The sequence below is a fragment of the Hordeum vulgare genome, chromosome 7H (genome assembly GCF_904849725.1).
Source record: "Hordeum vulgare subsp. vulgare chromosome 7H, MorexV3_pseudomolecules_assembly, whole genome shotgun sequence".
In the NCBI taxonomy this organism is placed as follows: domain Eukaryota; kingdom Viridiplantae; phylum Streptophyta; class Magnoliopsida; order Poales; family Poaceae; genus Hordeum; species Hordeum vulgare.
Genome location: NC_058524.1, coordinates 15,608,447 through 15,635,325, shown reverse-complemented (window position 1 = coordinate 15,635,325; position 26,879 = coordinate 15,608,447). Strand labels below are relative to the sequence as shown.

Sequence of the window (26,879 nt, the reverse complement as noted above, 5' to 3'; positions counted from 1 at the left end):
TACAATAATAGATACAAACAAACTCCAATGGTACAGCTATATACTCTCTTTAACATCCCCTGTCAATCTAAACTTCCTTCAAGAAGGTTCGGACTGTATCTGTTTAAGACAAATGGTGTCTCAACTAAGGGCTTCGTGTATATGCTAGCAACTTGTTCTCTAGAAGAGATGAACAGAACATCCAGTGCCTTGGCTGAAACTCTTTCTCGAACAAAGTAAAAATCAACTTCTATATGTTTAGTCCTTACATGAAATACCGGATTAGGAAATAGATATGTGGTGCCCAGATTATCACACCACAATACAGGACGACGTGACATGAAAACACCAAGCTCCCCAAGGACTGGCCGTATCAAGATTATCTAAGCCGTACCATTTGCAAGAGCTTTGTATTCAGACTATGTGCTTGACCGAGAAACAGCGGCCAGTGATTTGGACCAAGGAAGATAGTGAACCCACCTGCACATCTGCGATGATCACTGCACCCAGTCGAGTTTGCATCTGAAAAATAACTTAACACCATTGACATTGACTTCGTATAGAGAGCCCCATACCACGTGTATATTTTAAGTATCTCAAAATACTTTTGGCTTGCGAAAAATGTGCAGCTATTGAAGCATGCAAAAACTGACATACACAATTCACAGCAAAGGGGGGATCTTCTGCGCTAAGGAGATACCTGCATCCGGATTAGTACGCAGAGCCATAGTTCATGTGGATGCGATCCCTCCCTGGGTACTTCTCGCGCATAGTAAGGCGATCCAGATCGGAGGTGGTGTGATCTGTGGCCCCTGTGTGAACCAAGCAGGATCACCTAGGATGGATGGGGGAGCGGCAACAGCAAGGGCCGCCATCTTGGACTGCTGCGGCTGAAAGGCATGGTTATAGCGCTGACCGCATTCCCAGGCATAGTGCCGAGGGACACTGGACATGGTTGTCACCGCTGCCAGTGTAGTCACCATGATCACCGTCGTGGTGTCCTCCGTTCCCGCCACCGCCGCGGTTCCCGCGGTCACCATCGCGAGAATTGTTGTTGTAGTCGGTGATCGTCCGAGAGTTACTGCAGCCCTTGCCACGGTAGTTTCCCCGACCCCGGTTGTTGTTTTTGTTGAGAGGGTTGTTGCCAGGTTTGTCGCGGGCGACGTAGTTGACCGAGGAGCCGCCAGCTGGGAGATGAAGGCGCGCCGCATTGTGCTCACGCCGGCGTTCGAAGGCGATGGCTTGGGAGTAGAACTCCTCAAGAGTATGATGTCGATGAGAGTGGTGGCCGCAGTGATGAGGGGCTCGTACTCGCTGTCGATGCCGGTGATGACGGCGGTGATGATGTCCTCATCCCGCATGGCGCGATCAACAGCTGCTAGTTGATCAACATAGGAGATGTTCTTGGTGAAGTAATCCGCCATGGAAACATTGCCCTTTCGGAACGTTGCGAGGTCCAGCTTGATCTGCACAATACTGGCGCGATAGTGGGTGTTGTACATCTCCTCAAGATGCGCCTAGATGGCCCGGGAGGTGTCAAACCTATGCACCTGTTGCATGACGTCGTCGAAGAGGGAGGCAAGAAGGTAGCTGAGTATGATCTGGTCCTGACGATACCAGTTGGCATACTCAGGATTGGGAGCACGCACACCCTTGTCATCAATGTCCAGGAGCCGCGCTGGAGCAGGAAGAGGGTCGTTGATGTAGCCTGTAGCACCGGTGAGGAGGGAGGACCTGGGCCCTCCATAGAAGGAAATTGGCGACGGTGAGCTTTGTGGTGAAGAGGCTAGGAGAAGGAGCAGGGACAGCCGAGGCAGGCAGGCTGCCGAAGGAGGCGGGCAGAGAGAGGGTGGTCATGGTGGTGGAGGAAGAGGCGGAAGCAGATGAAGATCCCATCGATACATCTATGCGAGATGGCCTGGTACCATGTGAAACGAGACAGAGAGAGATTGAAATGGCTGAACCAATACGGTGGCCTTTGGATGTATATATAGGGTATAGATAAGGCACAAGATTACAGAGATTGCTACAGGAGATAAGTACGATCAAAGATACAAACAAACTCCTATGATACAACTATATACTCTGTTTAACAAGGGGGGGTGACGCGGGGGCTCAGATGTGATCTGGGCACATGGATTTATGTAACTGGGTGATCGATTTAATTTGCATCTATCGTTCCATGTGTCTATATCTTGTAAATGCCTTATTGTGTCACGCAGAGACCTCGATGATGGATATTTGGTATCTAGAATAATATCTACATGTTGTTGCTTTGCACTTACAGCTTGAGAAGAGTGAGTACATCGTTATATGGCTTGATCTGTACTGACTACTCCCTCCGTCTCAGTTTACAAGTCCGACATATATATCTAGATCGTTAATTTGACTAACTTAATAAAAGGTATATATAATAAAAAATATATCATTAGAAACATTAGATGTTCTATTTTCTAATGGTATAATTTTTATGTTAAACAATATATTTTATATAAGTTAAATTGATGATCTAAATACATGTGCATGTCTTCTAAACTGTGATGGAGGAAGTAGTAGTATTCGGTTGAGAAGCGTGAGCACTTACAAGTTGAGAAGAGTGCATGCAATCTCTCTCCAGGCGTTACACGCTCTGCTTTTCCACCACAGACTCGTACGAGACAGAATAATTCATACCAAAATCCTGGATCGAGCAAATGATCTAGAGTATCCTTCAGCAGCCTGAATAGGCTGCCGTGTGGGCTACAACCAGACACTACAACAAGTAAACAAATAACACTTGTGGCACTAACTGCCAAAGCCTGAACATCTCAGGTTTTGATACACACAGTTCAGACCGCTGAATGGTCGCGGTTCAAGACGACACTTATCCAGATCACATATAAGGTCCTTCCCAATTCTTCCCAAAAGCCCACATTTAGGACGGATCCATCCGGCCACAATTGAGGTCTATGTTGCAGCAGTTTGATTTACGGCCAAATTTTTGTCAAGTCTTCTTGGAAGGGGTAACAAAATGATCCACTTCTCTATTCAGTTCCTTCTAAAATCTCAGCCCACACTAGCGAATGAGATATAGTCATGAACTTCTACACGAATACATACCACTCATCACCTAACACCCCAAGAATCTTAGGCGGACACGAACTGTGGTGATGGTGATATATATATATATATATATATATATATATATATAACGAGGCAGGCTGGTCGATGGCTACAACTTTTGTTAAATCAACAGCACAATAAGTGTGAAGGTACTGACTCTTACTGGGTCTAAGTCTGTAACTCATGAGGAGGGAGCAGTTATCAACCAACAATATTTTGAACGGGCAACTGTCTAAGCGTGACCTGTTATATTCAAGCAATAACAGCCATCTAATAATTGCATGGAATTCAGAAGGCGCCGAGGCTGCATACAAGCGACTGGTTGTGGCGTCTGAGTCATCTCATGACATATACTCCATTCGTCAAAAAATACTTATCGTTCAAATGGATATATGTAGTAATTCTAGATGCAGGGAGTAGAGCAAACCAAAACGTGTTCATGGTCCATCAAATCTGGCTCACTGTACATTTTGTACAGTTTTTTTAAGAGAACGACGGCATTTGTTGATCAAGCAACAAAATTACAAAAAGTCTTCCGGATATAATCCGGAGCAGAATGAAAGAAACAAAACAGTAGAGGTAGTTAAACTTGATCTAGCTAAAACATGAGCTAATACATTGAGGTGCCCATGCACATGCATGAACGACGAAGAGGAGAGGCCGCTCACTCCTTTGATCTCAGCCACAATGGCTCCTTCCACAGAACCATCCTTTGATGAAGAGTTGCACAACCGAGAGGCAGTCAGTCTTAAAATGAACATGTGTGAAACCTTCAGCAAGTGCCAGCCGTGCTGCCCGTCGAAGCGCCATGGCCTCCGCAATTTCAGGAGGCAGCACCCCGTGAGGGGCTCAAAGCAAGCCGCCACACACCGACCGAGGGAGTCCAGGGCCACCACCCCCACACCAGATTTGTTCAGATCCTCCGAGATGGCAGCATCCGAGAAAATAACAACCGTACCCTTCGGCGGTAGAGACCACATATGGTTCGATGAGCAGGTCTCATGCCTAGAAGCAGATACAGGCTTGTACAAGTGTTGCAGAATCAACTCGGCGTAGGCCCGGGTTCTTGCAGCAGTTTTCCTCAGCATAGGGGCAGCCGGCTCATTCCTTGCCGAGTTTCGAGCTTCCCAGATATGCCAGATGGTCACCGTCAAGACCGTAGCCTCCCGGTCAGACAGAAACACGAAAAACCATTGCCTAGGAGAAGAGAAGGATGATATGCAGAGTTTGATGTTAAAATTTTCCTTGATCAGGTCCGACACCGCACACGCATGAGGGCAAAACAGCAGGGCATGTTCCACCCTCTCCATCGTGCCGCAGAAGAAGCAATCAATCCTCGTGGGACCATGGCAACGACGGAGCTGCTCACCCGATGGAAGGCAAACATGAGCGAGGCGCCATAGGACAATTTTAATTTTATTGGGTGCCTTGACCCGCCATAACGTCTTCCATAACTTCTCCTCCACTGGCCAATTCGAGTTCTGGCCCTGACCTCTACCAGTTCGAGCTGATAAGAATATGCCCGTCCATGCCATATTGTACGTAGACTTAACCAAGTAATCACCAAGTCTAGTGAAAGGCCAGCATGCATAATCCGTGCCCACAATTGTGTTAATTGGAACCCGAAGGATGTCATCAGCAACCCACTCGGGGAAGAAAGCGTGCACTGTCCCCTTGTCCCAAGAACCAATCTCCTCGTGGATGAGACAATGGACACTAGCAGACTCCGGAATAGGCGAGGTTGGGTGAAGTAAAGTCGATGGTTTGGAAAGAACTAGTACACATGCCCGTGCGTTGCAACGGGCTAAAAAATCATAAAATCTGCTCCACGTGTCACTACACTTCACACCACTCATATCTAACTATCAAACGTCAAAAATAAAGTTATCCTCATCATGCATTACCACGGGTTTAGTTATTGCTTTCTAGATCATGAAGTATTGATGTGAAGGAGCCACCCTTATGCCTTCATTGGCCTCTACTTCATCTCCCCACTGCCATAAGATGGAAGAAATACATAAAGTGTATTAAATTTAAGCAAATATGCACTACGGAGTACAATTGAGTGCAATTCTTCTTTTTTTTTGAACCGGGATAACCCCTTTCCAATCGACTACATTGTTCAAGTAAAAGTATTTGAATTCCAAATGTTGCAATTATTATCTATTTTTGCAAGCAAGTACTTATTTCTTACAAGCTAGGTGCTGATTTCATAAGTAAGATAAAAAAAAAGCAAAAATATAGAGTTGGCCAATTTCTACGGAAAACCATGCTGAAAACCAACAAAAAATAATGAAAATAGCCATTCAAGCCAACCAAACACACATCCACTACCTAACGTCACCAAGCTCGTTGTGCCCTCACCGCTATCGTCGCTCTCTAGGGCATCTATTAGATCACTGATAGTACTGAAATCATACAATTTATGTCACACAATTAGTAGTATCGTTATAAGAAAATTAGTTCATTTCTCCTCTGCACCTCCAACACGCTCGAATCAGATCGAATCCCCGCCCCGACTCCACTACGAGCACCATCCACGGCCGGCGTGCCCCAAACCCCTCCCACGGTAGGCACGCCCTCACCTAACTCCCATGACCAGCGCGCCCCACCTCCCTCCAACCGTCGGCGCCTCCCACGGCCATGGCAGGATCCGACCGCCACCAACTCCGGCGGGGCCTCCACCACCGCGTCCGGCCACCACGGCCACAAAGAGGCCACCCGCCGCCCCGTGCCTCCCCCACGACCACGGAGAGGCTCCTCATGAAGTTGCCCCACGGAGCTCTCCCGTTGCCCCCATCCAGACCGAGGCGTGGTTGAGGTGTCCGACACGCTATGAGGGGCGGCGCTAGGATCCTGTGCTCAGAGGGGACCGGTTGCCGCGAGTGTGCTAAAGGAGGCCGGATCCGGCTAGGGCCCGCAACAGCGCGCGCGGCCGTGTGTCCCGTCCGCCGCGCTCAGCTCCGGTGGACTTGTTATGCCGGAGACGTGGCGTCACCCTCCTCCCACGATGGCGCTGGCCTCCCCAGCCACGGCAGTACCCTCCATCTCAGATCCGGTAGCGTTCGTGCGAGCAGCGTCCAGCCCAACCACGACCTACGACGTTCCGTCGCCTATGGGGCACCGCTGCTGCAGGACCGGCGTTCATGCTAGCCAAGGACGCCGGCGTGCGCAGCAAGGCCGGTGGCACCTTACAAAAACATGCACTCAAATGCCCAAAATATTTTTCATCTAAAAAAATGGCTAAATGATATATACTATTAAGTAGCACAAACCCTTACAAAAACATTCTTACGAAAATTAGAAAACCCATTTAAGTGCTTGCGCGTGCCGAAGTTCACTTCCTCCTATTTCAAAGAGGCGCACCGTGAGCAAAAATCGTTGCCGCCTCTAGGCCTCCGTCAGAGTGGAGCAAATTTGTTGAAATCCAAGAGTTTGTGTAAGCAGCGGTCGGGATGTCGTCGATCTAGACCAGAAGACACCTGCGGTCGTAATCAGCGTAGAAAATCGCCGCCCCGGAGAAGAGAACACTGGAGAGGGCCTGTAGAACGACCCAGCCAGGAGTGGAGAACACAAATGTGACAATCTTGTCGGCGAGACTGCCAACCTTAGTCAGAACTGGAGCTGACATACTGAAACGCACATCCAAGTTGTATGCGCCATACGACAGCGACACCTAGACATCCTACTGGAGAAAAAAAGACAGACCCGGAAAACCAGATCTAGGAACACACTATCTTTCACACAGTTTATCTCGCCACCATCATTGAGAGAACAAACCCTAGAAATTCCTAACCCTACCACCACCGAGCTGAAGCAGTGGGGTCCCCGCTCCTGCCATCACTGGAGTGACCGACAGAGGGAGATGGGTTGTGGTTTCTTGGGGCAACTTGTGTTGGAAATATGAGCAATTTATCGTATGATTTTATTAAAAGAAAAGGTAGGGAAAACATGTCTAGCATAAAATAAATGAAATAAGACATGCAATATAGAGATGAGACGACAAAAGACATGTGCACATATGTTGAGCCGTTCTATATAGACAAGGCATCATATGGAAGGATGAGCATAAACGGAACATATCTAAAAGTGAAACAATAGCAAGGAATTGCGGCGGAGGAGGAGGAGCGCGTGTGTATGTCTCTCTTGTTCTCAAGTTCATACATGTGTGGAAACATCCTCCCTTATAAGGAGGTCCAACTCCCATTAAACTAGCAATGTGGGACTAAACTTTTCCACCTCTTGCGTTGCATAAATGAACTGTGTGGGCCTCTAGAATTTATTAAGAATTTCTGAAATTATATATTGGACTGACCCAAAAGTAAAGAAAAATTCCAGCAACTTGTACGTAGATCCAACGTCCTGCCTATATATGTTGAACGAGTAGAGGAAAAGAAGGACCTGTAATTGCACAGTATCTTTTTTTATTTTTATTAGAAACAGCTATATATGGATCTCTGACCATCCGAAGCACCTTCGTCCTCCTCAGCTAAGTCACCAGATAAGTCACCACATAAGTTACTCACTTTTGGAAGAAACACACCATGAAGACCGTCGTTCTCAAATTTTTTTTTAGAGAGAAGGAGATGACCCCCGGCCTCTGCATTATTTTTTTAGAGAGAAGGAGATGACCCTCGGCCTCTGCATCTGGGAGCTGCATGCGACCATTTTATTAATTATTCTCGAAGACCTTACAAAGTAGTACAACAAAATGTCTGAATCCGCCATCTTGGCAACATCTGCCACTACATCTATCCATATGATGAAGGGGTGCAAGCTGGGCCAAATACCCAGACCTCTCACCTAAGCCTAACATCTAAAGCCGGAGGCCCCGACCGAGCCACATACCGGGTCAGAGGCACAAACCGGTCTGACGCGCGCACATGTGTCGTCGCCGCCATCTTCCATTGGTCCATCTTCAGAGCAGATTAAGGTGCTAGCCTTGGCAGGTGCCTCCGCCATTGACGCCACCATGACGCCAAACGACGACCTCCACCTATGCGGGTCCATCTCCAAGAAACGAACGTAGATCCATGCTAGGATAGGGCCGCACCACCGCCTTCGCCCACCATCCACAAACGCCACCCAGCCCCAAGGTTCCCAAAGCGACGCCTTCAAGAAGGGAACGGCGCCGTAAGCGCCGCCGACGCCCAACAAAGTTAAGGTTTTCGCCCGGGAGACCTAGGGGAAGGGGAAGTGAGGAGACCAGTCCATACCGACGCCTCCAAGGAGGGGAACGACGCCCTCTGGCGTCGCCGTCGACGTGGTCGGCCATGGCCGGCCAGGGATTTCGCCCGAACTAGATCCCCGCCACCAGCAGCGCCTCCTGAACAGAACCGGCGACCCAAGGAAGCGCGGCCCAACCAGGCTGTCCCGCACGCTGAACAGGGGAGGAGGGGAGGCGCTAGATCGCGCACACCGACCACCGCAGAAGCCGCCGCCGGACGCCAACGACCACCGGATCCGCCGCCGCCCTGACGGCCGGGACGCCAGATCCACCGCCCGCACGGCTGCTGGCCTGCCGTGCCTCGTCAATGAAGCCGCCGCTTCAGATCCGGGGTTCCCCAGCAGAGGCAGGGCAACCTAGGCCCCGCCGCCACCATCCTTGACACCCTCGGCTTGCCCGGCAGCTGCCTCAGGCGGCGGCGAGGAAGGGAGAGGGAGGGGGTGAGGTCGGGGACGGCTAGGGTTGGGAGGGAGGAAGGAGGCGGCTAGGGTTAGGAGGGAGGAAGGGGGTGACCGTCGTTCTCAATGTATATCTGAACTATAGATTTGTTTCAACATAACTACCACCACTACATTCATGCACTTTTTTTATTTGGTGAATAGAGGCGGGAACCTCCTTGCCATTAGCAGTTTAGCACCAACTGAAACCCTCACCGTAGCTGCCTTGCAAGCTTATAATGTGATACGGGATTGACAAGCTACAATATGATACGGGATTGACAAAACAGATCAACATCTTGCTAAACTGTATTTAGGTACATCTTGCACAAACCGGTGTGTGGCTGCTCTCTTTTGCAACCGCGTGTTTTACTGCCAAAATTACAAGTGTGCACCAATGGGAACCCAGAAGATGGTCGAGATTTTCTTTTAGCATCTTCTAAATGACAGACCAAACGTTCAACCCAGAAGCTGACACCTTGCAACCTGATGATGGTCATGACCAAAACTTTAGTTACAGAAATCACACGACAAATGTGATGCTGTAGAAATGGCGCAGCTCATGAATCATATGAAGAAACGATAACAAGCCTGACCATACCACAATGGAACAAGGGCTATAAATGTTATATTGCAGAGCATTAGTGGCATGAGCGCTAAGGCTCCAAGGCAACATCAATAGGAAGATATAGTCTAGATTCACTACCCTTAAAAGGTCACAGCGGGAATCCTATATAGAATGCCTCAGTTAAATACTTTCTCCGTTCCTAAATATAAGTCTTTTAAGCGATTTCATTAAAGGTCTACATACGGAGCAAAATGATTGAATCTATATTTTAAAGTATGTCTGTATACATCCGTATATAGTCCACTAGTGAAATCTCTATAAAGACTTATATTTAGAAACGGAGGAAGTAGATGAGGTGAAATGGCAACAGCGGCACCTGCACGTCATTCGGAATGTTGTACGTGTGTTGAAGCACTTTTCTCATCTGGTGAGGTTGATGTTAATGGTTTCTCTTGCATGTTTGACTTCACTTCGACAGGACTTTGGGAGGTCGTGTTTTTTATGTTTTGTTGTCGTTCTTTGTGTGTACAGCTTGCTGTTGGTTGCGTACATCCCACGAAAATAAATAGCATGCTACAGCAAAATAGTGCCGACCTAAAAATATGCTATTAGCGTGCTATATGACGCTATAGCGTGTCATTAACAAGACGTTGCACACTGATATATTTAGGGGCAGTGCTCTGCGCCGGCGCACCGGCTGAAACTTTCGGCCGGCCGCTCGCGGGCCGCACGATCCACCAACCCCCGCACGTCTGCATCATTGGATCTCCATGCAACATTTTTTTCCCCGATGCAGCAAAATTTCGACGCGATGCAACAATTTTTTCAATGCTTGCAACAAAAATAAAATCTGTAGCAATAAAAATATCTACGGGATCATAGCAAAAAAAGAAGCTGATGGTGCGTGCTAGCAAAAGTCAAACGCCGGTTGTGAAAAATATCTACGTGAACGTGTATGTAACTTTTTTAGTGAACGGTTGCAGTAAATAATGATGCCGGTTGTATCAAAAATTAACACGGTTGTAGCAAAACAATACCAGCTGTAACAAAAAATCCGACGAACTGAGGTTGCAACCAAACGTGTATGCAACTTTTTAGTGAACGAATGTAGCAAATTTCAGAAAAAGAATGTTGCATGACCATAGCGCGTGCCACGTTGCTGTCTGAGGAGGAGATAGCGCGTGCGTGTGTCGAGACGACCGGCGCGTCATTCGGCCGGCGCGCCGTTCCCAAGCATTTACCTATATTTAGTGAGACAATTGTAAATATGCTATAGCGCGCTATTTTTCCCAGTGGTACATCGTTGTGATGAATATGTCGGTGTGGTCCTATCATGCTTGTATTTACTTGACATGACATTATGAATCAATAAGAACATCACTTTTGCTTCGGTACCTCCCCATACACACACACACAAACAAAAAAACGTAAAAGAGGAAACGTGTACCCACCTCATATTGTATACTACAGGACGACGTACATACGTATGAGGGCATGTAGTGTATAATAGGATGCGCTGTGGATGGACGGATGGAAGCTCGCGGATGCGCTGTGGCAAGCCAGCAACAAAAATCCTCAAGTTCAGACAACAACGAAGTACAAGCTAACCATCACCATGATCAAAGCTGTACGCCCGTGGTGAGAAAAAAAAACATGGCATGCACATCATCAGTAAGTGAAATTAAGATCAGCAAAATACCTTATGATTGAAATAAGATGCGCGGTAATTAACATAGTACTTGGAACAACCACATAGACACCTTCATGCCTCCCGCATGGGTTGCATCTTCTTCGGTTTTTGTTTTTTGAAAAGGAAGATAAACCCCCGGGCTCTATATCTAGACGATGCATGCAGTCATTTGATTAATTATTCATAAAGATCATACAAACTAATACATCAGTCAGCCGAAAGCCATCATCTAGACAACACTTGTTGCTACACATATCCCCTTAATGAAGGTGTACCGAATATCCGGATCGAATACCAAACAGACATCGCATCAAAACCTAACATCTATAGCCGGATGCCCCAGCCCAGCCACATACCGGGACTGGGCCCCATACTGGTCTGGCACACTCCCAAAGGCTGCCACCGCCATGACCGTAGTCGGCGAGGTTTTTACTGGAAGTCGTGTCGCCCCGAACTCGCAGCTGGGTGGAACCGAACGGAGCCTCGCCACGCAGACGAGGGTCGCCGTCGGCATGCCAGCAGGGAGCCTCCAACCGCCTCTCACCGGTCCTCCTCGCTCCACAGACCGGCCAAGGCCAAACCATGACAAATCTGGATTGTACGCCAGATCCCCGGCCATCGAAGCCTACCATGTGCATGCAGTCGCCACACCGCCGGCCATGGAGACTCAAATCGCCACCCTGAGTGTCGTCCGCGTCATCTGCAACCCCCTAGATCCAGATCGGCAGCGGTACATGAACGCCCCTCCACCGCGAGGTACTCCAGGCCGCCGCCCACCTGTGCCCCATCGCTGCAGGGGCACTGAGCGTCGTCGTCCTCGACGCGCCTCTTTTTCAGTTGTATAGACAAATGTTTTATGAAGCAATCTGAAGCCCTTATTTGGGACGATCATTACTGGAACTTTCTTCGCGAGTGACAATCTTGGGAATTAAGAGAAAAATGAGAGAATTCTGCTATAAGTGCATTTATCCAGCTCACGCCAATCCTCCTCGCGTCTTTCACGGTTATTATAAAAAATATGATACATTGTGCTGCATATTTGTACCTAATCATCGGATTTCACATGCCAAAAGCTTGGTACGGTGAATTTGGATACACTGTGCCCGAATTGATCTATTGTTACTCTGGTAGCTAGCAGTGTGTTTTAAGGTCAAAGTTCTGTGAAGTGCGCACCACTCCAGAGGATATCAAGAAAATGGTCTACATCTTCTTTCGGTTTCTTCTAAAGTCTCAGCTCTTCAAGGAGGCACATCAAAACTGAAGCATTTAATCTTGTTCAACACCTCGTGGCATTACAACAATGGGAAGGCGAGTGAACAGAACAAGCATATATAGCAAATGGACTAGAGATATATAACAGGCCAGAGTTAGCGACGCCCAAACCCTTTGTTAAATAAATCACACGGTAAGTGTGATGTTTCAGAATTGTACAACTCATGACTTGTGAAGTAACAGTAACAAGCATGAGCACTTGACCGTATTGCAACAAGGGCATGAAGGATCATACATGTTATACTTTGCAGGGCGCTACTGGTATGAGCACTAAGGGTCTAATGCAACAACAATTGTTATCGTTTGGATTTGCAAGGAACTTAATTAATGTTTTGCGGATGCATATGTTGGATTTGCTTTTGATTGTACGGTCGTAAGAAAACTTTTTTGTGTCCATGTTTTTCTGCAACTGAGCATTTGATTCAGAAAAAGACAGTTTGCAGCGGTGGACACTCGTGCGGTTGGAAGGGCAACGACGATGAGGATTTCAAGACGGATTTCTGCAACAAGACATGTGCTGTAAAGATTTCTGCAACAAGACCTATGTCGTAAAATATTTTCTGCAACAACAACTTTGTTGCAGTGATGAAAGACGCCACTCTATCGCATGATTTAGGATTATATTTTTTCTGCAGCGGCGTTCTTGTTTTAGAAACATAGGTCTTGTTTCAAAGAAAAAATGGGTTGGTACACGTACGTGAAGAAGATCGGACGGTTATCGAGCTCGCAATCCTACGACTACCATTTATGCAGCCTCATTCTTGTTTCCGAAATATAGGTCTTGTTTCAAAGGGAAAACGATTTGGCACGCCCACGGAAAGAAGATCGGATGGTTGTTTCTGCAACTGTCTTGTTGTTTCACGAAGCGACCGAGCCGTTGTGCGAGTAATGAGATCGGACAGCCGTAGACAACTTTGCGCGCGGAGATCCGACGGCTATTCTGTTGGTGGACGTTTACTAAATAACTATCGGAGGACGTGTAGCAGTGCCCTTTATTAAAATTCACGAGTTCTGAAAAAATTCAACTTCTATTTATATATGGTCGTCTTTTTCTTTTTGCGAAACTTATATATGGTCGTCTCAAACCTTGATGCGCGGCAACCCATCTTACACGACCCATCTGCGGAAGCCCATCCTGCGAACCAATCGTCTTAGTGGGCCCAGTTCAGGACCGCATCTTGACGGCCTCTGCTACGGAGCAATCTCCACCTCACCAATTCCTCGTCATCCCCCGCTGCATCGGCGACGAGAGAAGGGGCCGATCGAGGGAGCCGCCGGAGAGGAATAGAACGAGGAGGGAGTCGAAGCGCTCCGAAACGAAGGGCAATCTCCGCCGGCGGCGGCCACTTAGGTAAGATCCAGCATACCACCGCTGAAATCCGTTTTGTCATAATAAAATGGGTTAATTGGATCTATGCCACTCCAATTTTCACAGGTTGGAGATATGCCATTACAAAAACTGAACTTGGACATATGCCACTACAACTTTTTCGTATTTTTATCCATGCCATTTTCTCCAATATCAAGCCATATACATCCCTTATACGTGCATGCATACATATACGTACCTGTGAAACACCAAGCCAACTCACACACATACATACACCACACACACCACACCGCGTCTCCACCCGACTCACACACACGAACCCTAACTCACACACACGAACCCTAACTCACACACACGAACCCTAGCGCGGGGGCGGCGGCGGCTGGAGGCGCGGGTGACGACGGCTTGCTCGGCGCGGCAGGACCGGGAGGCGGGCGCCACGGATATTGGCTCGCGCCGCTGCGGCTGGAGACGCGGGCGACGGCGGCTTGCTCGACGCGGCGAGGCCCAAGGCAGCGGGAGGCGGGAGGCGAGCGTCGCGGCTGTTGGCTCGCGCCGCTGCGGCCTGAGACGCGTACGACGGCAGCTTGCTGGATCCATGGATGGATCCATGGAGTCCGAGAGCCCCACGTTGTACGAGTGAGTTCATGATGCCTGAAGCTCATGCCCCAGCCCTTGCACTGTTAACTGAATATTTTCATGGATGTTAATTCAAATAGCCTTTTACCCGTGATACTTTTGCATGAAATTTGTAGGTACGAGCCAACGAATATTTTTAGCTTAGACCTAGTTCTTGAAGGGTTTCTATTGAAAGAACAGAGCGGTAGGAAATCATATGTGAAGGGAAAAACAATTACATGGAACGTAGACTCTGAATATTTCACAATGGATGTGCTCATGGATGGCTTAGGTGCAGAGCTGAGAGTTGGCAGGAATCAGAGTGTCACTGTGTGGTATTTTGACATGATAATGGCGCAAGATGTTAGACTAACTCATAAGGATCAACTTCATGTGATGTTTCACATGTACAAAGCAGAGAAGAAGCTTACATTGACCGTTGTTGTGCTTGATAACTCTGATTCTGAAACTCCTGTACCTATCATTGACAATGTTGTTCATGTGCCTGAGGCAACTATTGCTGATAATGATGTGCTGCTGATGGGTATGCAAGATTTTCCTTTAAAGCAATCTGCACAAGTAGACCCATCTACGCTAGTTCTAGAAACTGATCCATTTGACATGGTTGAGGAGTACGTAGGGGTAGATGATGAGTACATGTATGTTGTGGAGCCATCTGCTCCAGTCCCAGTGGAATCTATTGAGCAGGGCAATAAGATTTGGGAGGAAGAGGATACTGGCGCTGATGTGTTTGTGCATCATGAGGAGGAAGAAGTGATTGATATTGATCCTGCAGGCTATACTGTGGTGCATGACGCTGAGAACCCAGACATAAGGGTTGGGGCTCTCTTTCCTGACATTGTGACTTTCAGAAAATCTATAAGGCAACATGCTATTTTAGTTGGGTTTAAGTTGGCTAAAATCAAAACAGACAAAACTAGGTTCATGGCTGAGTGTGCACATGGGCCATGTCCATGGCGCATACATGCATCCACACTGCAAGACGGTAGAACCGTGATGGTATGGGTTGTTTACAAAGCTACTTTTTATCTTATGTAGATTTTTTTTGTTGCATCTGATTTATGTAGTCCTCATGTTTTTTGCAGATAAAAACACTTCCATTTGAGCACAATTGTCCAACTACAAAATTGTCAATTTGCACAATGGCTTCACAAGGATGGATTGCAGATAAGATTGGGGATTGGGTGAAGAAAAATCCTGGTGTTGGTGCAAAAGACGCCAAAGGAAAGTTGGAAGATGAGTTCAACATCAAGCTGAAATATAACAAGGCTTGGGATGGTATGAAGGTAGCACTTTATCAAATTCATGGTAGTTATGAAGATTGTTTTCCATTGCTTTTTAACTGGAAAGCTGAGATAGAAAATAAATGCCCGGGGAGTATTATAGAGATAGAGCTGTTAAAAAATGGAGATAAATATCATTTTAACAGAATGTTTGTTGCATTCAAGCCTTGCATCGATGGTTTCTTAGCTGGTTGTAGGCCCTATGTTGGTGTGGACTCAACAGCACTTAATGGCAAGTTTAAGGGTCAGTTAGCATCAGCAACTTCTGTAGATGGGCACAATTGGCTATATTATGTAGCATTTGCTGTGTTTGATTCAGAAACCGGTGAAAATTGGAAATGGTTCATGAAACAACTACATAGAGCTATAGGTTCCCCACCTGGTCTTGTTATTTCTAGTGATGCTTGCAAAGGATTAGAGACTGCCATTGACCTTGTGTTCCCTAACTGTGAAAACCGAGAGTGCGTCAGGCACTTGTATGCAAATTTTATGAAGAAATTCCATGGTAAAGTGTACACAGAAAATCTTTATCCAGCTGCAAGGTCTTTCTCACATCGAAAGTTTATGTATCATATGAAGAAAATTAGGGAAGCAAATCCAACAGCTATTGAATATCTAGAGATTCATCACAATAGGTTGTGGTATAGATGTGGTTTTGGCGAGGCCAGTAAGGTTGATTATCTGACGAACAACATATCTGAGAGTTTCAACAAGCAAATAAAAGACTTCAAAGGGATCAATGTCCTCAACCTTTTTGATAAAATTAGGGAGATCATCACAGAGAAGTTCTATATTAGAGGTCAAGTAAGTAAGCAGCTAAAGGGTAGGATTCTTCCTCATGTCATTAAGCAACTAAATGCTCTCAGCAAAACCATTGGTCGAAACAAGATTCTTTGGACAAGTGAAAATGAGCAGAAGTCACCTTGTTGGATCTGAAATTTGTCAAAAGACACATTGTTAACTTAAAATATAGAACATGTACTTGTAGAGTTTGGCAAGTTTCAGGAAAGACATGCATGCACGCATTGGCCTTCATTTGTAGCATTAACGGTGCTGAGATTCAAACATATGTGGATGATTACTATTCTGTAGAAAAGTTCAAGGCAGCATATGCTGGGAACATCCCTTCCATGACAGATAAGTCACAATGGATACAAGTGGATTTGGGTTTCAAGGTGCACCCTCCTTTGCAGCAAACAGTGGCTGGTAGGCCACGAGTTCAGAGGATTAGAGGATGGCTAGAGCCCGGAAGGAAAATAGTCAAGTGTAAGAGGTGTGGTGAACCTGGGCACATGCAGAAGACATGCAAGATTCCTAATCCTGAATATATGGCAGTAGATGATGATATACCTATAGAGGATTCATCTACACCGACAAACAAAAGGTGATGCAAAAAACTGCTACAACATAAGTATTTTCTGAATATTTTTTCATAACTAATCTTCACAAAAATGATTTTTCTTCTTTGTACTGCAGGAAGAAGTGTGATGGAACAACGACTACAACAGATGGTGATGCAGGAGATGATGAAGTCCTTATCAATCTTATAAGGTAAATTACTGCACTTGCCTTAATCTATGATTACTCAGTCTAAAACAAATGTTGTCAATGCAGGAAAAGGGCCAGAACAACTCCACAGAAGCGGAAGGAACCAGAAAAGACCAATACATCAGCCAAGAAGACACCTGTGAAGATAGTTGCAGTACAAGAGATGACCAAGAAAAAGAGTCATGTGAAGAAAGCTTCATCACAAGAGAAATCCAAGAAGACAACTAAAGGGAAGAAAGTGAAGAAAAATGTTCCATTTGCACCTGTTATACCTCCACCTCCGCCTCCATCTCGAGAAGGGCAGCCTACGAATGGTGCAAAACGAAGCCTTCTTTATTGGCTTGGTGGCTAGCAGCTTGTGAACCTATTTACTAAGTTATGCTTGTGAACCTCCTTATGAACTTGCTTATGTAAACCTATTTACTAAGTTAAATCATGATTGTGATCTTGTTTATGAATCTATATGAATTCTGCTTGTTAATCTGTGTTAATTTGAGCCAAAATGCTGCCCAAATATCGTGTATTTAAGGCATCATAATTTTTTCTGACAAGTATGCATTTTCTGTTAAAATTAAAAAATCACACTTTTTGGTGCATGGAAGACCCAGACGTGCTGCTGAAAGTTGGAAAGAGGAGTAGTATGGTAAATACTTGAGTACACGCCGAAATAGATGTATTATTTGAACTGTTATTCTTTTAAGTTGACAAAATGGCATGCATAGAGGTATAAGAAAGTTAGAGTGGCATATGTCCAAGTTCAGTTTTTGTAATAGCATATCTCCAACCTGTGAAAAGTTGACAAAATATAGCCCACAATTGGCTATATTTTGATATCAGTAACAAAATTGAATTGAATTGTGTTCCTCCAGTCCACGCACTGAAATTACTTGGCTTCAACTATTACTTCCAGCGGACTCATCTGGTGCCATTCCCAAGGTAGGAACTAGGCTGTGATGCCAATTGTCGGCAAAACTTGCCTCTCTCTCTGGTTTTCTCTCTCTCACTCTTTCGACGGTAAGGAGGAAGGAGAACAGAGAGGTTGCACCGCGCAAAACTTACGACTTTTCTGTTGTTCGATTCACTGAATTTATGCAGAGTACAGCAAAGGAAACGGGCTCATGGCCCCTAACTATGCGCCACCACCGATCGTGGTGCTCGTGCCATCCCACGAGCGATCAGAGGGGCACCAGACTCGCTCTTGATGTTAACTAACCTCGAGCTATTCTCGCTGATTGAAACACCTGAACTAACTAACCAAACTAACGAAACTGAAGAAAAACAGACACTAGCTAACACTGCAGACTCGGGTTTATTCAACACTCTGGTTGCTAGCAGTGTGTTTTACGGTCACAGTTTCGTGAAGTTTGCACCTCTGTGATGGAGATCAGGCCGATGGTGCACATCTTCTTTCGGTTTCTTCTAAAGTCTCAGCTCTTCAAGGAGGCACATCGAAACTGAAGCATTTAATCTTGTTAACACCGCGTGGTATTACAAGAATAGGAAGGCGAGTGAACATAACACGCATATATAGCAAATGGGCTAGAGATATATAACAGGCCAGGGTTAGCGACGCCCAACACCTTTGTTAAGTAAATCACACAGTAAGTGTGAGGTTGCAGAATTGTGCAGCTCATGACTTGTGAAGTAATAGTAACAAGCATGGGCAGTTGACCGTATTGCAACAAGGACATGCATGAAGGATCATACATGTTATATTTTGCAGGCACTACTGGTATGAGCACTAAGGGTCTAAGGCAACGATAATTGTTATGGTCTGGTTTAGCAAGCGCAAAACATTAATTATGCTCCTGGCCAATGTGCATGGTTAACCAGGAGCTGCCGGCCGTTGCATCACGTACCCTGGGTAAGTAGTAGTTGAATTCAAACACATGGATGTGCACGGTCGTCATGAGCCAGAGACCAAACCTCTTAGTTTAGTCTATAATGAACCACTGGTCAACCATTACCAAGATCCATGTGGGACGTCCGTGATTAGAAACAAATATTTCATGCACAACTGGTCTGTGAAGTGAAACTAAGATCAAGGAAACTCAACATATATAGCAAAGTTTTATAGACTTTATTTCTCGTCTGACTCTGTGCTTGGTCAAACTCGAGTCTGGAATGCACTGTAAAAATGTTCAAGATTGTATATGTGACATGTATGTTTCAAGTTCTTATTATTAATATTATTATTTCATATTTGTAAATATTTTCTCTATATTTGAAAAACATTCAGGTGTTTCAAAAATGCATTGTAAAAATTCTCAAGATTTCACAAAAAGATATTTGTGAATTAACTTTTTCATGAATTAAAAATACTATTCATGCCTTATTCTTTTGCATATATTAAAAATAATAAATTTAAAAACAACTATTCAAGGTTCTTATACTATTTTGTGAATTTTAAAAAAAATAGTGCATTCTAAATTTTTCATGTTTTGTAAGGTAATTTTTGACAAATGTTCGACAATAAAAAAACAAAGACCACCCAAAAAACTTGACTAAACCAGAAAAAAAACTAAAAGAAAGACCATTTCGTAAAGTGAGTTGAGCCTCCGAAACCGAGAGAAGCTAATGAAATGGTCGTCCCATAGCTACCAATTCCCCATCAATTAGACATACAACGGCGGTGGCGGATCCAGGCCCTAGGCCATGGGGACCTGGGCCTGGGGCGTAGTGATTAGTCACTTCGTGTACTGTAGAGTGTGCACTGTAGGTACATTGTACCTATGCCGCAGCAGGCCTGGGCCCGGGGCCTTGCCCAGTTTTGGATCCGCCCCTGCATAACGGGTTGTGTAGGGGCTCTCCACGAGATCACTAATTAGAGTGTGCACCTTGCATAGGTTAATTCTACATTCTTTTATTGTGATAAATGGCACACTACATGTGCGATTATTATCACAATCCGAGAGTTATGCAAATTTTTGTAGATTCATTTTTATAAAACGTTTTATCTCTTAAACCGTGTGATCAAATCAAGAACTGTTTTCACCATTGAGTATCTCTTGTCGAGAATTTTAAAGCTAGACTCCATGTTGATTGGTTTGAAAGAACTTATTTTCTTGAAAAAACATGAAATAAACAAAAATGGAAAAAAGAAAAAAAATGGAGATCAGATAAAAACCATAAAAAAAGAAGAGAAAAAAAAAAGAATAAACAAAAACGAAAAAGGAAGCCCATAATAAAAGCCAAAAGCACAATCGGGCTTTTCAAAATTTTTGAAGCACATATGTACAACTTCACAAAAAACACAACTCTGCTTTTCACTTTAAGACAAGCACAATTGTGCCGCCCGAAAAATACAGTTATGCTTCATCTGACTTTTCAAAAATCACAATTTTGCTTCACATGGATGCACAACTGTGTTTTTTAATTTTGAAAAAGCACAACTTTTGAAAGCATAGATGTGCTTCATGCCGAAACGCAGTTGTGCTTTGCCATGAAGAACATAGTTTTTTTATTACTTTTGGGAAGCATAGTAGAACAATTTAATGGAAACAAAGCAAAACTCAGAAACCTGATTTTTTGGGGGGAAACCCCCCAAAGGTGTGCAAAAATAAAAAATGTGAGATCTCGAGGGCGCGCCGAGTGCTGGACATGTGGCGCCGTCTAGACACACCAAGTGACATGCTCGCAGTCCACCAAAAGAGTTCGTTCCGTTTCCTACCGAAGGGGTACCCTTTCATTAGTTGCACACGAAAATAGTAGCCAATTTGTACATAACACACACCTTTTCTGCTTTAATTCTTTATGTCGACAGCTCCTAGGGTTTACTTCAAGTTGTTTGGTAATGATCCACAAAGTGTTTTGCCAGTTTCTCAACTCAATTTTGTTAATTCTTTGTCATTTTCTTGTGTGGGTTCCAATTTTAGGAAAAGATAATGAATTTTGAAAATCTGTGATGTAAAAAAATCATGATTTATATAAAATCGTGAATATTTTCATGTTTTAGAATTTTTATATAAATAAAATTTTATGAATTAAGAAATTCTTCAAATTCATGAGCATATTTCAAGTTCATTTTTTGAAAATACATGATTTTTATTAACATAGGTTGGTTCTGTAGAATATTCGAATATATTTTCAAATTCGTGGACATTTGTTAAAATATACGAGTTGTAAAAAATTTGTACTTTTTATTTATATGGTCGTCTCAAACCTTCATGCGCGGCAACTCATCTTAGTGGGCCCATCCTGCGAAGTAATCGTCTTAGTGGGCCCATGTGGGAAAGCCCATCCTGGGAAGTAATTATCTTAGTGGGCCCAGTTCAGGACCGCATCTTGACGGCGCAATTCCTCGTCATCCCCGGTTGCATCGGCGACGAGAGAAGGGGGCGATGGAGCCGCCGGAGAGGAAGAGAACGAGGAGGGAGTCGAAGCGGCCGTCCTCCCCCATGCCGGCGAAGCGCGCGGCAACGAAGGGCAATCTGCGGCGGAGCGGATGGGATGCGCCGGCGGCGGCCACTTAGGTAAGATCCAGCATGCCACCGCTGAAATCCGTTTTGTCGTAATAAACTTGAATTGTGTTCCTCCGGTCCACGCACTGAAATTACTTGGCTTCAACTATTAGTCTATTACTTCCACTGAGGGTGTTTCCTTGAGCCAATTCATTCATCTGGGCATTCAAAAATAATCAGTAACCTGACAAATACTGTCCCCGTCCGGTATTATTTGTCGCACAATTAATAAAAATGGATGTTTCTAGAATTAAAATACATCTAGATACATCCATTCCTATGACAAGTATTTTCGGACGGAGGGAGTAGCTTAAGACACTTATTTTGGAACGGAGGGAGTATATGCTAACGTTTATATTTGAAGTAATACAGTACAACCAAGGAGTGATTTATTCACCATGTAGCACCAAGTAAACTCTTGTCTCTTGCAAAGTACTATATCAGTTACAGGATGAACAATAGAACAATTTGCTTGGTGCTGTCTAACCGCACAATGTTGTTCATTATATGTAATTAAATGATGTGTTGTGTCTTTGCTCTTACTGGCAGGCCCCCAACAATTGTTACACCAACTACTACTTTTTCCGCCGACAGAGCTAACATGTGAGATCGCTCGATGGACAGTAGAATGCTCCCCATGGTTCTATGCTTGGCTATATTATCAATATTCATTTCCCCATGACACATAGACTCTCAACAAGAGGCTCTTATTCCTCTCGGTGTTATTCCTCACATCCTTTTTCCACATTTGTTTTCCTACTGAAACTTAAATTGTGAAGTCTAGCAAGCCTGCTAACACTACTCTTGTTCACTCTTCGGAATTGACTATGCAGTGTTGTTTCATTAGTCTTCGCAGAGCTTCAACTTCCACTGCAACCTCTACCATCCTTGGCCTCTCTTCACCTTTCACCCTTAAGCATCGCAAGGCCAGCTGCGCAACAGTTTTAACATGCCTAGCTCCAGCTTCCTCGTATACCAGACGATCTACGATTTCCGACAACCGGTTCTCATGGAATAATATACTGAAATGCAACGCTAGGCTTCTCACCTCGTCCATCTTACCGCCAAATATTGGTTTCTGCCGCGTCAATAGCTCGATAAGTACTACACCAAAGCTGTAGACGTCACTTCTTTCTGTCAGTTGGCTTGTCTGGAAGTACTCAGGATCCATGTACCCTAGTGTCCCCTGCACTAAGGTTGTCACGTGGGTCTGATTATGGGCCATTGGCCTTGAAGCACCAAAATCGGAAACCTTCGCGGTGAAGCTCTCGTCAAGGAGTATGTTGGACGACTTGACATCTCTGTGAATAATTGGCATTTCTGATGCCATGTGCAAGTATGCTAGTGCTGTTGCCGTTTCCATTGCAATCCTTAGGCGTTCCTTCCACGGCATCAGGGCTGATGTGTTGTGAAGATGGTGAAAAAGGGCCCCGTTGGTGATGAATTCATAAACCAACAATGGAACTTCTGACTCGAGACAACAGCCAACTAGCTGGACCACATTCTTGTGGTTGACTTGTGAGAGGATGACCATCTCATTAACAAATTGCTCCACCTGGCTCTGATCAACCCGCTGCGCCTTCTTGATCGCCACAACCATTTGATCAGATAGAATGCCTTTGTAGACCGTCCCAAATCCACCTCGGCCAGCTATGTTGTCATCACTGAATCTGTTGGTTGCCTTTTCAAGCTCGCTAGACGTGAATATCCTCAACGGCGCCCTCCGAGAAAACATCTGCTGCTTCAGGAGCATGCCCCCATTCTGCAGAAAGTATTTCTGTCTTATCTTCGCAAGCTTTCTCTTCGTAACAAGCCAGTGGGTCCAGAATCCGAGCATGAGGAGAACAAGCAGCAAAGGCAGGCCTCCACCTGAAAAAGGCAGGAAACTTTGATGCATAAGTGCTTGTTCATTGAGATTGAGCAGATCAGTTCAAAAGGGAACAAATATAAGACCATGTGAAACTTGCCTGCGGCAATCACTAGTGTTGTATCTCTATTGCACCCAGTGCCGTGCTTCTTACCATCCCCCGTCATGCCCATCGGGCATGTACAGTTAAAACCACCAATTCTGTTGATGCACTTGTGTATGCAGGGGTACTTATTTTTGTCTTTGCATTCATCAATATCTTGTAGAGAATGGGAAATTAGAATGAGGCATATATCCTAAGTTAGTGGCAATCAAAGCATAAAGGTGTCATCTATTGCAAACATGAATTTCTCACCTTGGCATCCCAGATAAGGGTTCCCAGTGAAACCTTCAGAACAGTTGCAGCGGTACGCAGTGTTACTTGCCATGGTATAACATTCGGTGTTCTCCTTGCACATGTAGGTCTGAGGGGCGTGGCGCGCCTCCAAGCAGTTGCCGCGGGATATAGACCAGTCGAGCACCATGGGCAGGTTCGTCAGGTTTCTATGCAAGTGATCCTTGGAGAACACGTAGGAACCTTGGTCCACGATGAATGCCTTGCCGCACCACGTGCTATTGCTTTTACTGATGTTTTCCAAAGACCCGGAGGATTGCAGGAGTTGGCTCCGTATGCTGGTAAACTCTAAGTTCAGTACCTTGAGTTCCTCGGGCACCGAAGCTTGGCAGCAGCCCACCCCAGAGCATGTGCCACTGGTGATGCTTCCCTCAGAAGCACAGAACGACACGCAGCCTCCCCTGTAGCTGGGACGACTCGTTACGTCCGGGCTTCGTATCATGGCCATGGAGTCACAGCCAACGACGGTGAACTTGTTTAGTGTGTGGGAAAAGGTGAAAGGCGTGCCCTGAAGGTCAATGAACTTTCTGGTCACCGGGCCGGCGTTCTGCTGGCACTGGTTGTAGACGGTGTCGCCGGTTACACGTACATAGCCCTGGGGCACCGAGATGCCCAGGACCCTGTACTGCTTGCCACCGAGTGATAGCATGGGCCCTGTTGATTCACATGATATGTCGAAGCCTGGGTTCCTCGAGATGCTTGAGTTGACAAGGATGTTGAAAGGGGATGAGATGTCGACGGAGCTGCCGGGGCATTTGGTAGGGTTTGGTTGGGAGAAACCGGTGCAGAATAATGTACACAAGCAGAGAAGGAGCAACTGCCCGAGAAATATATACAGCGCTGTGGCACAAGGATTACCTTGCTCCCCGAGTATCTTCATCACGATCGATCGATCTATTTATGCAGGTAGGATGATTGCTTAAGGGTGCTAGCATCTGTGGGTTTCTGGCAAGCAGCGCTCTGTACTGCAAAACAATACTCCTCTGGTTTTCCCGGAAGAAAGATGATAGATAACTGTGCACTCTGTGCAGAGTTATAGGTCTTTCCTCTGCACCGCGTTGGAAAATGGTGTTCCTGGTGCAGACTTTTCTTGCTTCCTTCAGTCAAATCCTTTTGCCGTGACCCTCGGGGAAGGAAAATTATTGCCCAAGTATGACGTGCGGTGTCTGCTCAAAACAGAGACCTGAAAGAGAAATTTAGTGCTCCAGAGACCTGTCCACACAAATCTTGTTTGATATATTCTTTCCAGCACTGGAGAAGTTGACTTTGAATGGGTCAAGTCAAAGTCCATGAAAAGCTGTGGCTATGGCTTCAGATGCTTGCAAGGAACTTGAAGCCATGGACTGATTTTCACATTCTGTCTCTTTCAAAGCTGGTGGATCTTGGTATGCTGGTAATGATTGTCCGTCACTACGTCAGTTAAGCCAGTCCAACAACTACTACCTCTGTAACGAAATACTTGTAGCTGGGGGAAACTAGTACAAGTTCCGCCAACTACAAGTATTTCGGTACAGAGGGAGTACATCATATCGTTTGAAGGTACCACACGAATATCCTATCGCTACTGAACCCGTGATCCTTTCGGCATTCTGGCATTTGATTTTGTAAGCTCGCCTGTATAACTGTTTCTACTATATGACATAGGGCACTTGAATTGCTCAGCCCGAAGAGGCAGAATGGCCTTGGCTTCGTTCAGTAAAGTACTGAATATATATAAAAGATAAGTCAAGCCAGTGGACAGTAAATGGCGATGAGACGCTTTTGCTTTAAAGTGATTCTCTGATTCAGTAAAGCACTCTGTATAACAGCATTCGCTTGCTGCAGAACAAGTTAACTGCGTTGAATGGAAGAAATTCAGGGTAAGGAACCGAGGTGTTACAAAGCTAAGATGAGGAAAGGTTGTTTTCTTGTGCTGAGTCGAGACAACGAGGATGCACACGGCTGTCCGACTTTCTCTCTCGTGATTAGCTTCACGTTACAGTCATGGCCATCACAATATGACCCATCTGCGAAGAGAGGACTGATGTCAATGTTGATGCTGCCCTGTTTCCCTTAATTCGTCGGATGGGCATTGGAGTTGTGGTCAGGAACTACAGCGTTTTGTTGCTTGCAATGAGTGCTTCAGGGTGCTAGCATCTGTGTGCTCTGTACTGCAAAGCAATTCTCCTCTGGTATTCAGGGGAGGAAGATGATAGATAACCGTGCATTCGGTGCAGAGTTATATGTCTTTCCTCTTCACCGTGTTGGAAAATGGTGTTTATGGTGCAGACTTTTCTTGCTTCCTTCACTCGAATCCTTTTGCCGTGCTCAATTGGGGAAGGAAAATGATTGCCCAAGTAAGACGTGCAGGGTCTACTCAAAACAGAGACCAGGACGAGAAATTAAGTGCCCCAGAGGCAAATATTCTTTTTTGGCAAATTTTAGCACGGTCCCTCTTAGGCCCTGTTTGGAACCACCCAGATTATATAATCCAGTTTTTATAATCTATTATGTCTCCAAACAAGACAGATTATGGTGTAGATTATAAAAACTAGATGGATAGATTATTAAAAACTCATAATCTACTCTACACCAGCTAAAATCAGATTATGGATTGCTAATGACCCATTACCCTTGTAAAGTTGAAGATAATTACATTCCTACCACCGCCACCCTCCTCTTTTTTTAAAAAAAAGAGGACAGACAGGTCATTATGCAATGTAAGACCTGGATTACAGTTTATATAATCTGACCTTCAAACATGTCCACCTAGATTATTTTTATAAACCAAATTATATAATCTATCTTCATAATCCAGATTATCATAATCTATTATGCTTTCAAAAAGGGCCTTACCCTTTTTACATGACAGGTATAATAGATCAAAGCCATTGATTTGGTTAACTCTTACCTTCTTACCTCCGACGTGAAAAGAGAGGATAAGAGGGAGCATGTAAGAGGGAGCATGTTAAAACTAATCTTTTCGGCACTGGAAAAGTTGGCGTTGAATAGCGAAGTCACAGTCCATGAAAAGTTTTGGCTATGGGTTCAGCTGTATGCATTGAACTTGATTAAAACCATGGACCGATTTCCACGTTATTTCT

General features: G+C 45.2%; 2 protein-coding genes and 1 long non-coding RNA gene across 5 annotated transcripts; 2 read left to right on the top strand and 1 right to left on the bottom strand.

Annotated features, from left to right (window-relative positions):
- Positions 1-14,134: 14,134 nt before the first annotated feature.
- LOC123411455 lies at positions 14,135-17,457 on the top strand. 2 transcript variants are annotated; one of them, XM_045104403.1, is made up of 6 exons: positions 14,135-14,244; positions 14,361-15,243; positions 15,330-15,530; positions 16,721-16,911; positions 17,004-17,078; positions 17,142-17,457. In XM_045104403.1, the coding sequence occupies exons 1-6, from the start codon at positions 14,204-14,206 to the stop codon at positions 17,425-17,427; spliced, it is 1,677 nt and encodes a 558-aa protein (XP_044960338.1). In that variant the 5' UTR covers positions 14,135-14,203; the 3' UTR covers positions 17,428-17,457. The 2 variants fall into 2 exon arrangements, with proteins under 2 accessions (XP_044960338.1, XP_044960337.1); XM_045104402.1 differs by lacking the exons at positions 17,004-17,078; positions 17,142-17,457 and having other exon boundaries at positions 15,330-16,811.
- Positions 17,458-21,350: 3,893 nt separating this feature from the next.
- Positions 21,351-22,381, top strand: LOC123412739. The gene is made up of 2 exons (XR_006613591.1): positions 21,351-21,547; positions 22,085-22,381. It is a non-coding gene; the product is annotated as an uncharacterized LOC123412739 (long non-coding RNA).
- Positions 22,340-26,290, bottom strand: LOC123412738 (wall-associated receptor kinase 3-like). 2 transcript variants are annotated; one of them, XM_045105675.1, is made up of 4 exons: positions 24,655-26,290; positions 23,758-24,539; positions 23,503-23,661; positions 22,340-23,404 (listed from the first exon to the last, which is right to left on the bottom strand). In XM_045105675.1, the coding sequence occupies exons 1-4, from the start codon at positions 24,729-24,731 to the stop codon at positions 22,344-22,346; spliced, it is 2,079 nt and encodes a 692-aa protein (XP_044961610.1). In that variant the 5' UTR covers positions 24,732-26,290; the 3' UTR covers positions 22,340-22,343. The 2 variants fall into 2 exon arrangements, with proteins under 2 accessions (XP_044961610.1, XP_044961608.1); XM_045105673.1 differs by having other exon boundaries at positions 23,758-26,289.
- Positions 26,291-26,879: the final 589 nt, after the last annotated feature.